We start from the raw sequence: 15,673 nt of genomic DNA, 5'->3' as shown, positions 1-15,673 counted from the left end.
GTGGCTCGGGTTATGCAGTATTGAGTCACGTGGCCCGTGATGCAAACGACAAAACGGAGCGATTTCGCAGGAGATATCTTGGAATTAAACCCTGCCTTTTCGAGTTCACGGGATCATTCCTTTGGTGAATGTGCTCACTCGGAGTATCATATCAGATGGAGGACGTGACTACCAAGGGAAGGTATGTAGTGTCCGGGACGGGAATGCATTATGTTGGCGATGGAGGAGTAGCGGTTTCAACCTGAGGAGGAACAGTGACTACCGTTTGGAACGGGGGTCGGTGGCAACTCGGGATCCCAGCGAGGGAAACGTGGGCATATATTGCCTGTTGCGATGCGAAACTGGAGATGGGAAATGGTACAGAGAACAAAACAGGGTTAAAGGGGGCTGAACTAATTAAACCCCCAACTAATTAAATCCCCGCCTGACTAAACCTGTGACTATCCCGGCCGCCTCCCCCCTCACCCCACCTGTTTATTCCTCTTGTTCTCCTAATTCCCTTTTCCCCCTGTTTCTCGAGCTCCCCTGTCTGAGTGTCGGCGCGGCGGGCAGAGAGCGTTTCCTTTGGTTCTCCCGGGCTTCCACGTGAATCTCATATAAACGGCAGCATAAATATACCGGCTTTCCATCCACTCATCGCCATTTCGTTGCTTCAGCCAGTGTGACTCCGATTTCTGCGGCTTCTTCTCTATGCGCTTCTTATCTCTGCGGTTTCTTCTCTGTGTGTTTCTTATTTCTGCGGCTCTTTTCCTGTGCCTTTTCCTACACGCCCCCCCCCCCCCCCACCCGACTGCTCCTGTGGCTCCTCCCACAGACCCCTGTATAAAGGCGATTGGAGGTACTGAGTCTCCAGGATGTTGCATGTTTGCTGCTGACGGTGCTTTCTTCCAACCAATAAAAGTCTACCTTAGCTCACGTCTACGAGAGTTATTGATGGTGCATCACCCTGTGCCTCTTTTGCCCCTCTTGCTCATCCCCTCTGCCCGCCCCTCCCACCTCTCTCGCTCCCATAAACATAATCAGGGTCCCCTCAGCTTGCACCAACGCGACTTCTCCCTGTAACTCGTGCCCCTGTTCTCCCACGCGATCCACATCGCGAATCCACCCACCCACATTTTTATTCAGGTCATTTGGAGATCCCAGTATTAATCCCTGCAGAACACCTCAAGTCGAAGACCTCCGGAGACAATCAACCACTCCCTGCTCTCTTCTGTGGGGCAACACCATACTGAATCCAAGTGGTAAATTCTTGCATCCTAATCTTCTGGATGACCCTCCCACGAGGGGTTTGCCAAATGGCTTACTGAAATCCAGGTAGAGATCTTACACACTCCAACTTTGTCAATCATCTTCATCGCCTCCTTCAAAAATACAGTAACCTCAGTGAGACTCAATTTCCCCGACACAGTACCAGGCTGACTGTCCCTAATTAGGCCACGGTTACACAGAAACATTTCAGATCAGTGGGAGCATTGGGAGGGATTAGAAAACTGGCTAGACTGGTTCCGAACTCAAACTCTGGGTGCCGTTGACAGTTCCTGTCTGAGGTGGGATCAGATTATCAAAGTTCACTCCTCACCTCAACCTTTCTTCCACCTCAGGTCCATCGCAGTCTGTGTGTGGTTGGTCATGGTCGGAATTGCTGCTGGTAAGTAGGGTAGAGTCACACAGTGTGGAGGGAGATTCTCCTTTTGTCCAGGGTGGAGGGAGCTTTACTGTGTGTACGTTCACTGTCCCATCACACACTTCCAGGGTAGAGGGAGCTCCGCTCTGTGTCTGACCCCGGGAGTGTGTGATGGGACAGTGTGGATGGAGCTCCACTCTGTGTCTGACCCTGGGAGTGTGTGATGGGACAGTTTGGAGGGAGCTTCGCTGTGTGTCTGACCCCGGTGGTGTGTAGAGGGAGCGTCACACTGTATCTAACCCTGGGAGTGTGTGATGGGACACTGCAGAGGGAGATTCACTCTTGTGTCTGACCCTGGGAGTGTGTGGGGGGAGCTTCACTCTGTCTAACCCCAGGGGTACATGATGGGATGCTGTAGAGGGAACTATGTCTAACCCTGGGAATGTCGATGGAGATTCACTCTGTATCTGAGCCTGGAGGTGTGTGAGGGGATGGTGTGTGGGGAGCTTCGCTCTGTGCCTGACCCCGGGAGTGTGTGATGGGACGGTGTGGAGGGAGATTCACTCTATGTCTGACCCTGGGAGCGTGTGATGGACGGTGTAGATGGAGATTCACTCTGTGTCTGACCCCGGGAGTGTGTGATGGGACGGTGTGGAGGGAGATTCGCTCTATGTCTGACCCTGGGAGTGTGTGATGGAACAGTGTCGATGGAGATTCATTCTGTGTCTGAGCCTGGGGGTGTGTGATGGGACGGTGTGGAGGGAGCTTCACTCTATGTCTGACCCTGGGAGTGTGTGATGGAACATGTCGATGGAGATTCATTCTGTGTCTGACCCTGGGAGTGTGTGATGGAACAGTGTCGATGGAGATTCATTCTGTGTCTGAGCCTGGGGGTGTGTGAGGGGACGGTGTGGAGGGAGCTTCACTCTGTGTCTGACCCCGGGAGTGTGTGATGGAACAGTGTCGATGGAGATTCATTCTGTGTCTGACCCTGGGGGTGTGTGATGGGACAGTGTGGAGGGAGTTTCACTCTATGTCTGACCCTGGGAGTGTGTGATGGAACAGTGTCGATGGAGATTCATTCTGTGTCTGAGCCTGGGGGTGTGTGATGGGACGGTGTGGAGGGAGCTTCACTCTATGTCTGACCCTGGGAGTGTGTGATGGAACAGTGTCGATGGAGATTCATTCTGTGTCTGACCCTGGGAGTGTGTGATGGAACAGTGTCGATGGAGATTCATTCTGTGTCTGACCCTGGGAGTGTGTGATGGAACAGTGTCGATGGAGATTCATTCTGTGTCTGAGCCTGGGGGTGTGTGAGGGGACGGTGTGGAGGGAGCTTCACTCTGTGTCTGACCCCGGGAGTGTGTGATGGAACAGTGTCGATGGAGATTCATTCTGTGTCTGACCCTGGGAGTGTGTGATGGAACAGTGTCGATGGAGATTCATTCTGTGTCTGAGCCTGGGGGTGTGTGATGGGACAGTGTGGAGGGAGCTTCACTCTATGTCTGACTCTGGGAGTGTGTGATGGAACAGTGTCGATGGAGATTCATTCTGTGTGTGATGGGATGGTGTGGAGGGAGTTTCACTCTTTGTCTGACCCCGGGAGTGTGCGATGGGACAGTGTAGAGGGAGCTTCACTCTGTGTCTGACCCTGGGAGTGTGTGATGGAACAGTGTCGATGGAGATTCATTCTGTGTCTGAGCCTGGGGGTGTGTGAGGGGACGGTGTGGAGGGAGCTTCACTCTGTGTCTGACCCCGGGAGCGTGTGATGGAACAGTGTCGATGGAGATTCATTCTGTGTCTGAGCCTGGGAGTGTGTGATGGGATGGTGTGGAGGGAGTTTCACTCTTTTTCTGACCCCGGGAGTGTGCGATGAGACAGTGTAGAGGGAGCTTCACTCTATGTCTGACCCTGGGAGTGTGTGATGGAACAGTGTCGATGGAGATTCATTCTGTGTCTGAGCACGGGAGTGTGTGATGGGACGGTGTGGAGGGAGCTTCACTCTATGTCTGACCCCGGGAGTGTGTGATGGAACAGTGTCGATGGAGATTCACTCTGTGTCTGACCCCGGGACTGTGTCATGGGACGGTGTGGAGGGAGATTCACTCTGTGTCTGACCCCGGGAGTGTGTGATGGAACAGTGTCGATGGAGATTCATTCTGTGTCTGAGCCTGGGGGTGTGTGATGGGACAGTGTGGAGGGAGCTTCACTCTATGTCTGACCCTGGGAGTGTGTGATGGAACAGTGTCGATGGAGATTCATTCTGTGTCTGAGCCTGGGGGTGTGTGATGGGACAGTGTGGAGGGAGCTTCACTCTATGTCTGACCCTGGGAGTGTGTGATGGAACAGTGTCGATGGAGATTCATTCTGTGTGTGATGGGATGGTGTGGAGGGAGTTTCACTCTTTGTCTGACCCCGGGAGTGTGCGATGGGACAGTGTAGAGGGAGCTTCACTCTGTGTCTGACCCTGGGAGTGTGTGATGGAACAGTGTCGATGGAGATTCATTCTGTGTCTGAGCCTGGGGGTGTGTGAGGGGACGGTGTGGAGGGAGCTTCACTCTGTGTCTGACCCCGGGAGCGTGTGATGGAACAGTGTCGATGGAGATTCATTCTGTGTCTGAGCCTGGGAGTGTGTGATGGGATGGTGTGGAGGGAGTTTCACTCTTTTTCTGACCCCGGGAGTGTGCGATGGGACAGTGTAGAGGGAGCTTCACTCTATGTCTGACCCTGGGAGTGTGTGATGGAACAGTGTCGATGGAGATTCATTCTGTGTCTGAGCCTGGGAGTGTGTGATGGGACGGTGTGGAGGGAGCTTCACTCTATGTCTGACCCCGGGAGTGTGTGATGGAACAGTGTCGATGGAGATTCATTCTGTGTCTGAGCCTGGGGGTGTGTGAGGGGATGGTGTGGAGGGAGATTCACTCTGTGTCTGACCCTGGGAGTGTGTGATGGGACGGTGTGGAGGGAGCTTCACTCTATGTCTGACCCCGGGAGTGTGTGATGGAACAGTGTCGATGGAGATTCACTCTGTGTCTGACCCCGGGACTGTGTGATGGAACAGTGTCGATGGAGATTCACTCTGTGTCTGACCCCGGGAGTGTGTGATGGAACAGTGTCGATGGAGATTCATTCTGTGTCTGAGCCTGGGGGTGTGTGAGGGGATGGTATGGAGGTGAAGGTGGGGAAGTGAGGATGACTCCCCACAACCCCAGTGACCAGGGGCGCTCTTCTACCGACAGGTCAGCGTGGCATCTGCCGTTTCACTCCGGATACCAGCTCTCTCAGCTGCTCCTGCGTCCCGAACGTTGGTCAAAGCCTGCACCTTCACAGCCTCCGAAGACCTATAGACGTTTGCCTCAAAGGCAACGGAGACAGACTGTGCTGTCGGAACAGCAGCCAGGCCTGGGTAGATGCCAGCCATGTTAAACTGATCTACAGCTGGGCTATGAACCACACTGTCTACTGTGAATTTGGCTTCGGCTTCGGCTTGTCAGGTAAGTGGCAGGGAGAGGTGAGTTGTGTCCAGTGAGAACCCAGTACTCTAGGATCCCACCATTCTGAGGATTTTTCATCTGGAAATGTTTCTTTTGCCTCCCACCACATCACGAGAGCCTGTAGTTTCCTGTGCTGCACTCAGACTTGGAACTGTTCGTTAAACACCCAACCACCCCAATCCTTTCTGTCCATATCAGTCCTTTCCCAGCACGTTAATGTGTCTACCTAAGAACTTCCAAAATGGCTCTATGACGTCCATCTCCACCACAACCCTGGCAGCTCATTGCAGGCACACAGCACTTGCCAGTCTTGGATAAACGTGTGCATACAAGTGTTGGACATTTAGATACGGTGGAAGAGACAATGCACCTCTGATCCTCATAAACTCATCAGTTTCTATCTCAGTTGTTCCAGAGAAAACAATCCAAGTTTATCCATTCTTCCTCCCCACGCCCCGCCCCCCAGCAGGTTGAGACTCGCTTCCTTGGTGTGTAGGGGGCTGGGGTTTGACCTTGCAAAGTTCAGTGGAAATTTATTACCAAGGTACACGTGTACCACCAAATACCACTTTGAACTTATTTTCTTACAGGCATTAACAGAAATACAATAGAATCACTGAGAAACTATACACAGATACTGATAAAACAACCAATATACAAAAGACAAACTGCAAGTAGGAAAGAAATACGATGAGTAAATAATTCTGAGCAATTTGCACAAAATGCCGAAGGAACTCAGCTGGCCAGGCAGCGTCTGTGGAAAAGCATGAACAGTGGACATTTCTCCCGGTATACAGAAGGCCACATCAGGAGCACCGGATAGACTCGCAGGGAATGTTTACCCATGTGTGGGTGCACACATTTATGCCACTAGCGCACAAAGGAATCTAAACTGCACACAAGAGGTTGTCACTCTCAACCTCATTGGCAAGTTAATTATGTTTCACAGATCTACACAATTACATTTCCTTTTCCGGTTTCTGTTGCGGACGGCGTTGATGACGTGGAGTTTACGATGGTTTTACTGCAGATTTTTAGAGCTGGCTTATTTGTACTGTTTTTATTGAAATTATTCAGAAGACAAGTGGACAAGGGAGTCACATTTCACTGGAGAGAAAATGCACTTGGTGGTGCTATCCTGTTGGAGATGGCAAATATTGGAGTATTATGTGCTGGATACAGACCCTTGTGGTTGGTGGGGACGAGAAACCCTAACCCTGGTGTGGTGGAGGGAGGGCAGGTGTGCACAATGTGGAAGAGATTTTGGGGAGGGCAGAGTTGATGTCATGAATGGAAGACCCTTTCTTTGAAGGAGGAGGACATCTCACTGTCTTGGAATGAAAAAGCCTCATCCTGAGAACAGATATGGCGGAGTCAGAGGAACTGGGAAAAGTGGACGGCATTTTTTCAAGTGACAGGTTGGGAAGAAGTAGAGTTCCAATAGCTGTGAGAGTCAGTGGGTTTATAAAAGATAGCAGTAGATACAAAGCAGTAGATTCCAAAGATCGGGAACAGGGAGGGAGGTGTCAGAAATGAACCAAGTAAATTTGAGGGCAGAGTGGGAGTTGGAGGCAAAGTTGGTGAAATTGATGAACTCAGCGTGGGTGCAGGAAGCCGCACCGATGCCGTTGTCAGTGCAGGGTAAGAAGAGTGGGGGAGCGATGTCGGCACGGAACATGAATTGTACCACATAACTGACTTTTTGTCGGCTATGGCTGGGATCCGTGTGAGTGCCCCGGCTACACTGTGGGTTTGAAGGAAGGAGCCAAAGCAGAAGTTGTTGAGGGTGAGGACCAGTTCCGCCTGATTGAGGAGTGGTGTTGGAGGGGATCTGCTTGGGTCTGGTGTCCAAGAAGAAATGGAGAATTTAAGGCCCTTCTGATGGGGAGGACAGAAGTGTACAGGGACCGGATATCCACAGAGGAAATGAGACGATCAGGACGAGAGATCTTAAAGTCATTGTAAAGATCGAAACTGTGTGAAGCATTACAGATGTAGGTAGGAAGAGACTGAACCAAGGGGGATAAAACAGAATCGAGGTATGCAGACGTGAGTTCAGACCAGCATTCCTCGTGATGTGTTCAGCAGGTAGATTAAATAAGTAGGGTGACAGTGTTCAGCCTTGTCGTACTCCTTTCCCTGTCTTGAAACAGTCTGTTGTTCCGTGTTCAGTTCTGACTGCCGTGATCTTCGTACAAGTTTCTCATAAGGCAGATCAAGTAGATAACAAACTCTGGCAAGAAGGCATTAGGGGGCACTCTTTCATGACCGCTGATCACAGTACACAGTTCTTTCAATGCCTGCCTGACAATGGCCAACGGTGAAATGTTCATCACCAGGACGATGGTGGAAAACTCCATCGGTAGATAAAATGGACGTCACTTGACTGTTTCATGTTCCAGCTTGTCTGAGCAGGACTGAGACGGAACTGTCATGTCTGTGCAGCACAATGATTTAATCAGGAAATAACACAATCTGACTCCTCTTCCTTTTGGAGACTCCATTGTCCTGTCCTTGCAGTAGACGGTGAAATCCTCGGGAGTCGGCCTCCACTGAAATCACAGGGTGGTCGGTGTTTTGGGGGTATGTGAAAGTGCCTCGGATGTTCCCTCTGAGGTGTGCACGCGCACGCATCATTTGCTACTAGCGCACAGGAATTTCAACTGCGCACAAAAGGTTGTCACCCTCTACCACATTAGCATGTTAAGTATGTTTCACCATTGTATTTCCTTTTCTGGTTTCTGAAGTGGACAGTGTTGACAGTGTGGAGTTTGCGATGATTTGCCTGCAGATTTTACAACTGGCTTATTTATACTGTTTTTATTGAAGAAATTATTCAGTATCCACAAATTGTTGTCACTGGGCAAAAAAGATTGTACAGCATATGATTTTTACACACACTGGTCTTTACGAATTAATGAGGACATTGGGAACTTCCATGTCTTTCTTCAGTCAAAGTGACCATAAGAGCCATTGTTCTCATGAAACCATGTCACACATGTTGCTTGGTTTTGCTTTGCAAGTGTTTCAAATTGTGAGGGGCATAGATAGACTAAATGTCCTCAGTTGTCTTCCCAGCAGTAAGGAATAAACAGCTGGGACAGAAGTCGGGAACCTGCTGAGAGACAGGTCAGGTGTATTCATGTCTGGAGCTCAAGGATGCTACTAGAAGTGCAGATATCATCTCCGGAAAGCCATCTCTTGGGTGAAATGGAGATTCCAGAGTAGACTGGAATCAACGAAGGACACTTAACAGGTGTGGCAAGGTTTGAATACTGTAACCTCCTACAAAGTTAAATCTTGCAACATACAGGACAGAGCTTCGCTTCCAGATGAGCTCAATGCCTTCTGTATTCGCTTTCTCCACGAGAGCAAGGAGGAACCATTGTGCACCCCCATGTCTCCCGATGACCCTTTGCTCTCAGTACCATCGGGAGAGTGCATCCAAGAAAAGCATCCAAGATCTGGACTGAGTACTGAAGGTGCTGGGCCATCTGAAAGCTGAAGAGTTAAAACTTTCCCTCGACGTGCCAGTTCTGAAAGATGTCTGTTAGCTATGTTGAACATGTGCTGTCATGGGATGGAGTAGCTACAGATCTGGCTAAGGTAGAGGTGGTGACCACCTGGCCGTGGCACCGGACCGTGAGGGCTCTGCACTCGTTCCTCGGGTTCTGTGGTTACAATCGGAGGTTTGTGAGGGGCTACATGAAAGTGAGTCACCTGTTGAATCAGCTTCTGTGTGGTTACCCTCCTTTGGGGAAGAAAGGGGGGAGGACACAAGGAGAGGAGTGTAAAGTGTATCTTGGCCCATCAGAGCCTTTTGGACTGAGGTGGGATGTGAAATGTGAGGAGGCCTTTCAGTCTCTGAAGGAGATGCCGATCCAGGCCCCTGTTCTGGCTTTTACAGACCCCTGATTGCGGTATGTACTACAATGGATGTTAGCCAAGAGGGCTTAGGGGGTGTCCTGTATCAGGACCAAGGCACCTGGTTGAGACCTGTTGCATTTGCCAGTTGGAGTCTGTCACCCTCTGAGAAGAACTATTCCACGAATAAGTTGGAGTTTCTGGCGTTGAAGTGGGTGGAGGTGGATAAGCTGAGTGACTACCTCAACAGTAACAAGTTTGAGGTGAGGACGGACATCAATCCCCTAACTTGTATCCTGACCTCGGCAAAACTGGATGCCGTAGGCCGTCGGTGGTTGGCGGCATTACCAACCGGGAAGCCGGAACATTGATGCTGACGCTTTGACCCGATGTGCACAGGAAAGGCTGGGCAGGGACGGAGGGTGGGAGAGTGTTCCTGACCCGGGAGTGAAAGCCGTGTGCCAGTTTGCTATCACAGTGAATGCGGATGAAAAGCAAGGGCAGGATCGAGCGGTAGATCCACTGGGAGCTTCTGATGACTTCATTCCCCAGGTTTACTGTAACCTGACTGCTCTGAAGAAAAATCATCTGCCAGAATTGATTTCTGGGGAAGTGGCTGCTGCTCAGCAAGATGTCCTGGGTGTCAGTGCCATTTGGCAAGCAGTTGAAAAGGGAAACATGACTCAAGCAGAGAAGAGGAAACATTCTGTGGTTCCTCCATTACTGAGAGAATGGCCTTGGTTGGAGTTGAGGAACCAGATCACTCAGTATACTGGGTCACGTCACCTCCAGACCGACCTCGGCATTCCCAGCACTGGTTCTGCCTGAGAAGTTTGGGAGGGTTGTATTACGCTCACTTCATGATGATTCTGGACATTTGGGGGTTGAAAAGACCAATGGATTGTTCAGAGACCAGTTCTGCTGGCCCCGAATGAAGTCGGAGGTCGAAGAATTCTGCAAGTCGTGCATTCGATGCATACGGAGGAAGACGCTGCCTAACGGGCAGCTCCCTTGTCCCACTTGCAGAGTGTGGGGCCCCTGGACCTGGTGTGTATGGATTTCCTGTCAATAGAGTCAGATGTCAGCAATGTGTCATCAGGGATAACTGCACCAGATATGCGAAAGCTTTCCCTACCAAGGAGCAGAGGGTATCCACGGTGGCCAAGGTGTTATGGGAGAAGTATTTCATTTATTATAGTCCCCTGGCGAATACATAGATCAGGGATGAGATTTCAAAAGTGGGCTCATACATGAGTTACTAGCCATGCTTGGAGTTGGAGTTGAGAGGTTGAGGACTATACCAGGTGATCCCCAACACAAGCGGTTCAGTGGGACCTTGTTAGACATGCTCAGAACTTTGGAGATCAGCAGGAAGAACAAGTGGAGTCAACATTTTGGACATCAAAAGAGATGGTGGTTAATTTCAGGAGGGCAGAGAGCGACCACTCCCCGCTGAACATCAACGGCTCCTCGGTAGAGATTGTAAAGAGCACCAAATTTCTTGGTGCTCACCTGGTCCCTCAACACCAGCTCCATAGCAAAGAAAGCCCAGCAGTGTCTCTATTTTCTGCAATGGCTGAGGAAAGTCCATCTCCCACCTCCCATCCTCATCACATTCTACAGGGGTTGTATTGAGAGCATCCTGAGCAGCTGCATCACTGCCTGGTTCGGAAAGTGCACCATCTCGGTTTGCAAGACCCTGCAGCGGATAGTGAGGTCAGCTGAGAAGATCATCGGGGTCTCTCTTCCCGCCATCACGGACACTTACGCTACAAGCTGCATCAGCAAAGGAAACAGCATTTTAAAGGACTCCATGCACCCCCTCATACCCCTCTCTCTCCTGTCGTCTGGGAAAAGGCTCCAAAGCATTTGGGCTCTCACGGCCAGGCTATGTAACAGTTTCTTCTCCCACGCTATCAGACTCCTCAATAGCCAGAGTCTGGACTGACACCTTGCCCTATTGTCCTGTTTATTATTTGTTGCAATGCCTGCACTGTTTTAGTGCAAGTTATGTAGTCCTGTGTAGGACTGTAGTCTAGTGTAGTTTTCTGTGTTTTTTTACGTAGTTCAGTCTAGTTTTTGTACTATGTCATGTAACACCATGGTCCTGAAAAGCGTCTCATTTTTACTTTGTACTGTACCAGCAGTTATGGTCGAAATGACAATAAAAGTGACTTGACTTGATCTGGTCCACTGCTACAACTGTACCCAAAATGAAGCTACCGGGTACTCACCATATTACCTGATGTTTGGTTGAGAGGTTGCCCATTGACCTTTGTTTTGCGACTGACAAAGGTGACTTACCACCAAAGACTTATCTGAAGTATGTGTCTGATATGAGAAGGGAGCTGATGTTATGGCTGCCAAGCAGAATCAAAAAAAAGTAAGAGGATGTATCATCAAAAGGTGAGGTTCTCAAAACTCATGCCAGGAGACCGTGTAAAGAATTTGGAGCTACCTGGAAAGCATAATTTGGCCAACCACTAGACGGCTATGCCCTGTGTGGTGGAGAGTCAGATGCCAAGCATACCAGTTTTCTGGGTGAAACCAGAGGATAGGAATAGGCCTGTCAACATTCTCCATCAGAACCACCTGGGGGACAAGAGGTTCAGGTTGACCCAGAGCCTACAGCTAGTAAGAGGACTCTGAAGCAACGCGGAGCGACTACAGGACCGACTGAAGGAGAGATTAGGCAAGACCCCACCCCTGAGTTGGATACTGATTCAGAGGATGAGGGACTGGGGGTGTGCTATATGCTGCCTTTTGCTAACTCCCCACTGATTGAGGAAGAGACTCCCAACTTTGCTCATGCTGAGTCCAGTGAAATGGTTTCTCTGTAACAGCAGTGTTTCAGTTATGATAAGAGATAACGGGGCCTTTGAAATGGGGTCGGGAGTTGACGATGTCCGGGGAAAATCGATGGAGAATGGACGGGAAAATCATGAGCTCCAACGTGCGCACTAGACTGTTTCATTAAAATGGACCCTTTTCCTTTTTGTTCTCTTTACTAACCCTAAAGTCAAATCACAAATTATAAAGCTCTAATTGCATATGGTGTACTGTTTGTAATTTCATGGTACTGATTTGTAACATCATGCAGCATCCGCACAAATGAGATTTCACAAGTTTGGCGGGCCGGAGAGAGTCTTCCCCTAGAGTAACGCCGTTTGCCGCACCCGAGGGTTCCACTTGTATGTACTCTGATAATAAATTTACTTTGAACTTTGTTTTACAGATGTGGAGTGTTCTGGGCAGGGGACCATGGCAACCCAGATGTCGAACTCGCCACTGATGAATTCTAGGAAGCCAGTCTCCAGCAGAATGGGGGGATGGGATGGAAGGAAGATGCTGAACTCCACGAATGCGGCTGGGCGGTCAGTAGCTCAAGGTGAGGCTTCACTTTCTGTGCAAGGGGATTGAAGTTGAGTTGCCGGCGTCCATTTCAGAGTTGGGGGGGAGGGGTTGAATGGCCCTCAGGAATCTCCCATCTTCCACCCCTGGATCTCAGCCCTTCTCCCACCCCATTCTCCTATAGCTGTACTGTAGGGGGCAGTTTTATCGACTGGGTCACTGATTAGCCCATCAGATCTGCTGCTCTATTCAGTCATGGCTGCTTTTTCCTCAACCCCATTCTCCCGCCTTCCTCCAGTAATCCTTAACATCCTCACAAACCCCTATCAATGTCTGCTTTGAATATTTAAATGTCTTGGCCTCCTCAGGCAATAAATTCAGCTTTGCCACACCCTGGCTTTAGAAATTCCTTCTTGTCTCAGTTCCATAGTGAGTTCCCTTTACCCTGAGGGCGTGCTGTCAGCTCCTGGACTCCTGCAGGAGAGGCTGGAGACATTTCCACTCTACCCAGGCACTATCCAGCAGGTTTCAATGAGATCCAACCACTTTCCACCATCCTCCTGAACTCCATCCTCCCTAATGGCACCCTTCCTTACTGACCAAAACTAACACAGTATTGCAAGCACATGCAAAATCCTGGAGTCACGCACTGCCAAACTCCAAATGCAGCCTCACCAATGCCTTTTTACAAATACAATGCAATGGCCCAGTCTCTATCTCAGTGACCCAGTCGATAAAGGCCAGTGTCGACCACCTTCACCATGCTGTCCAGCTGTGGACGGCGGATCAGGCAGCAGGGGGAGGGATGATTAACACACTGTTCCACAGGCTATATTGTACTGAATGTCTCTGATTATGACATTTCCATTCTCCAGTGACGATGGCAGTTGGTGTTCCTATCGTTCTGTGGTAAGTGACCTCGTCTCTTCCTGGGGATGCCTATTGTGTGCTCTCCCAGCTTCTCAACAGTGGCTTGTCCACACCCCTCCCCATCTTCGTGACATTCTCCATCTCTGTAAACTTGTAAGGTCTCTGCACCACTTCCCATTTATGTGACCCCATACGTCTTCCCCCTCTCCGTGACCCCTTCCAGACCATACACCCCTCCCTGTCTCCCCACAGTGATCAGACTATGAGTGCCCTTCCCCTCCATTCTTCCCAGGTGCTTGTGGGTCGGACGTTTGAAAACTCAAATATTGGCCTGGATGGAGATGCACAGTGAGATCCCACTATCAGCAGTGTTACTGCCTGCTCTGGCAGCACCCCCAAGACTCCAGAGGAATCCAGCCCAGTCTGTGCAATCTCTCCCCAGGACTAACACCCCACCCAGACAAAGTCCTGGTGAATCTCCCCTTCACACAGGGGATCCCTCCCTTGGGTCCACGGACCCCTTGGTTAATGGTATTGGTCCTCTGCATAAAATAAAGTTGAGAACCCCTGTCTTGTTGGTAAACACCTACTTGGGTTTGTCACAATCATTTCTCCCACATTCACATCACATCAGTTGTTATCACATCATGCCTGAAGTACCCTGTGGTTAACCACAAGTCACAGACTTCAATTGGAAAAGCATCCTCCCAGCACTCCCCTCTTTGTCTCCAATCATCTACCAATTATCCAATTCAACTTGGACACCAAGTGCCTTCTGGACTTGCTCTCCACCAACACCACCCCCTCCCCGCCCACAAACCAATCAAAGACCTTCCCAAAGTGTTTCTGAGTAAAATATACGTCATGGCCCTGGTCAACTTATCCGAGTCACCACCTCATTAAATCTCAGGCAAATTAGGGGGAGAGTGTGATAGGAAATGCTCTGTTACCAACTCTGTTATAAGAATTAACCCTAATTAATAATAATAATAATAATAATAATGACGAGTTGGGTACAGAAAAACATGTATTTCCTCACAATTAACTTTATTGGTTTGACTAACAAGCACATGGGTTGCTAACCCCATTTCCAACCCTCCTGCTCTCGGGGCTGGGTTAGGGATCATCATGGTAGATGTGTTGGCTTTACGACAGTTATTTAGTTTATAATATTTTCGCTTAGTAATTCATTTGTTAGTATTTTCTAGTTAGAATTAGAAGTGTTTAAAGTATATTCATTGCATGTAAAAAATATCGGCATGCGATGACGTCACATCCGGTTTCGCCACGTCTTGTGGGAAAATACCGGTTTGAGATCAACACGAGGGTGGGGGGCTCACCACGAGGCACACCTGAGCAGGGTTGTTTGTATGCATTAGAAATCACAGTGAGAGCAACGCTGTAAGTTAATAGATAATCGATATATTGAACTAAGATGTTAACGCCGATCCTGTTAAAAGTAACGACGGTCGATAATGTTTATGTTTTCGTTAGTTAAAGAGTTGCGGATAGTTTGCATTGAAGTGTATTTAAAGTAGTCAATGGCATAGGTAAACTCTGCCTGTATACTTCACCTTAATGTAATGTAGTTATAGTCACTTTTACAAGTATTTACAATGGAAATGTGATATTAAGAAAGGAACAAATACTGTATCAATCTTGTATTGTTTTATCAACAGTTTTCACCATATGTTAATGTGAAGAGTGAACAGTAAATGGTTAATCTTACTGCAAACTGGTTTTCATTGACTGTGGTTTATCTCGACGTTTAATTCGGCGTTCGTTACACCAGAAGGAGAACGTTACAGGATCATCATGGTAGAGTTACATTCATCTGTTCTATATTTCTGTTCCTGGCCTGGCGTGCAGTAATCCAGAGATCGCTACCTTCAAGGTCCTGGTTTCCAGCCTCTTTCCAAACTCCCTAAGCTCACCGTGTGGATCCTCTTCCCCTCTTTCTCCCGAGATCATTTCCCTGCTCCTCGGGAATATTCTGCAGCCACCCTAAGACGTCCTCGACCCTGGCACCTGGGCAGCAACACCATCCCACTGTCCCTTTCTCAGCCCCAGAATCTCCTGTCCGTCCCCAGTAACTAGTGAGTCTCCTATCCCTGTCTCACTTTGCCCTTCAGATTAACATACAGATAAAGGTTAAAGATTACCTTTATTTGTCATGGGTACATCCAAACAAGCAGTGAAATGCTTCGTTTGCATAAAACGACCAACGTAGCCCAAGGACGTGCTGAGGACAGCCCGTAACTGCCACCGTGCTTCTGGCACCAACACAGCCTGCCGACTCCTCACGGACACCAGCTCATTGGGCTCTGGAATGTGGGAGGAAACTGGTTCCTTGTCCCGACCATCAAGAGCTGCGCCTGGCCGTGAGGTTCCCTGACTTTCTACATCTCGCAGGAGGGTCTCCGTTCTAGTTGGATCCAGTCATATTGTGACCCAGAGGCTCTTCAAAAGT

At 49.4% G+C, this 15,673-nt stretch overlaps 1 protein-coding gene across 3 annotated transcripts; it reads left to right on the top strand.

The window, feature by feature from the left end:
- Nucleotides 1-58: 58 nt before the first annotated feature.
- On the top strand, nt 59-14,931 carry LOC132385349 (uncharacterized). 3 transcript variants are annotated; one of them, XM_059957389.1, is made up of 6 exons: nt 59-181; nt 1,602-1,648; nt 4,864-5,118; nt 12,218-12,370; nt 13,209-13,242; nt 14,883-14,931. In XM_059957389.1, the coding sequence occupies exons 1-6, from the start codon at nt 129-131 to the stop codon at nt 14,902-14,904; spliced, it is 564 nt and encodes a 187-aa protein (XP_059813372.1). In that variant the 5' UTR covers nt 59-128; the 3' UTR covers nt 14,905-14,931. The 3 variants fall into 3 exon arrangements, with proteins under 3 accessions (XP_059813372.1, XP_059813370.1, XP_059813371.1); XM_059957387.1 differs by having other exon boundaries at nt 13,496-14,931; XM_059957388.1 differs by lacking the exon at nt 4,864-5,118 and having other exon boundaries at nt 13,496-14,931.
- Nucleotides 14,932-15,673: the final 742 nt, after the last annotated feature.

Source organism: Hypanus sabinus, assembly GCF_030144855.1.
Source record: "Hypanus sabinus isolate sHypSab1 chromosome 1 unlocalized genomic scaffold, sHypSab1.hap1 SUPER_1_unloc_1, whole genome shotgun sequence".
NCBI lineage: Eukaryota > Metazoa > Chordata > Chondrichthyes > Myliobatiformes > Dasyatidae > Hypanus > Hypanus sabinus.
Note: the sequence above shows the minus strand (reverse complement) of the source record. Positions and strands in the feature narration are given on the sequence as shown.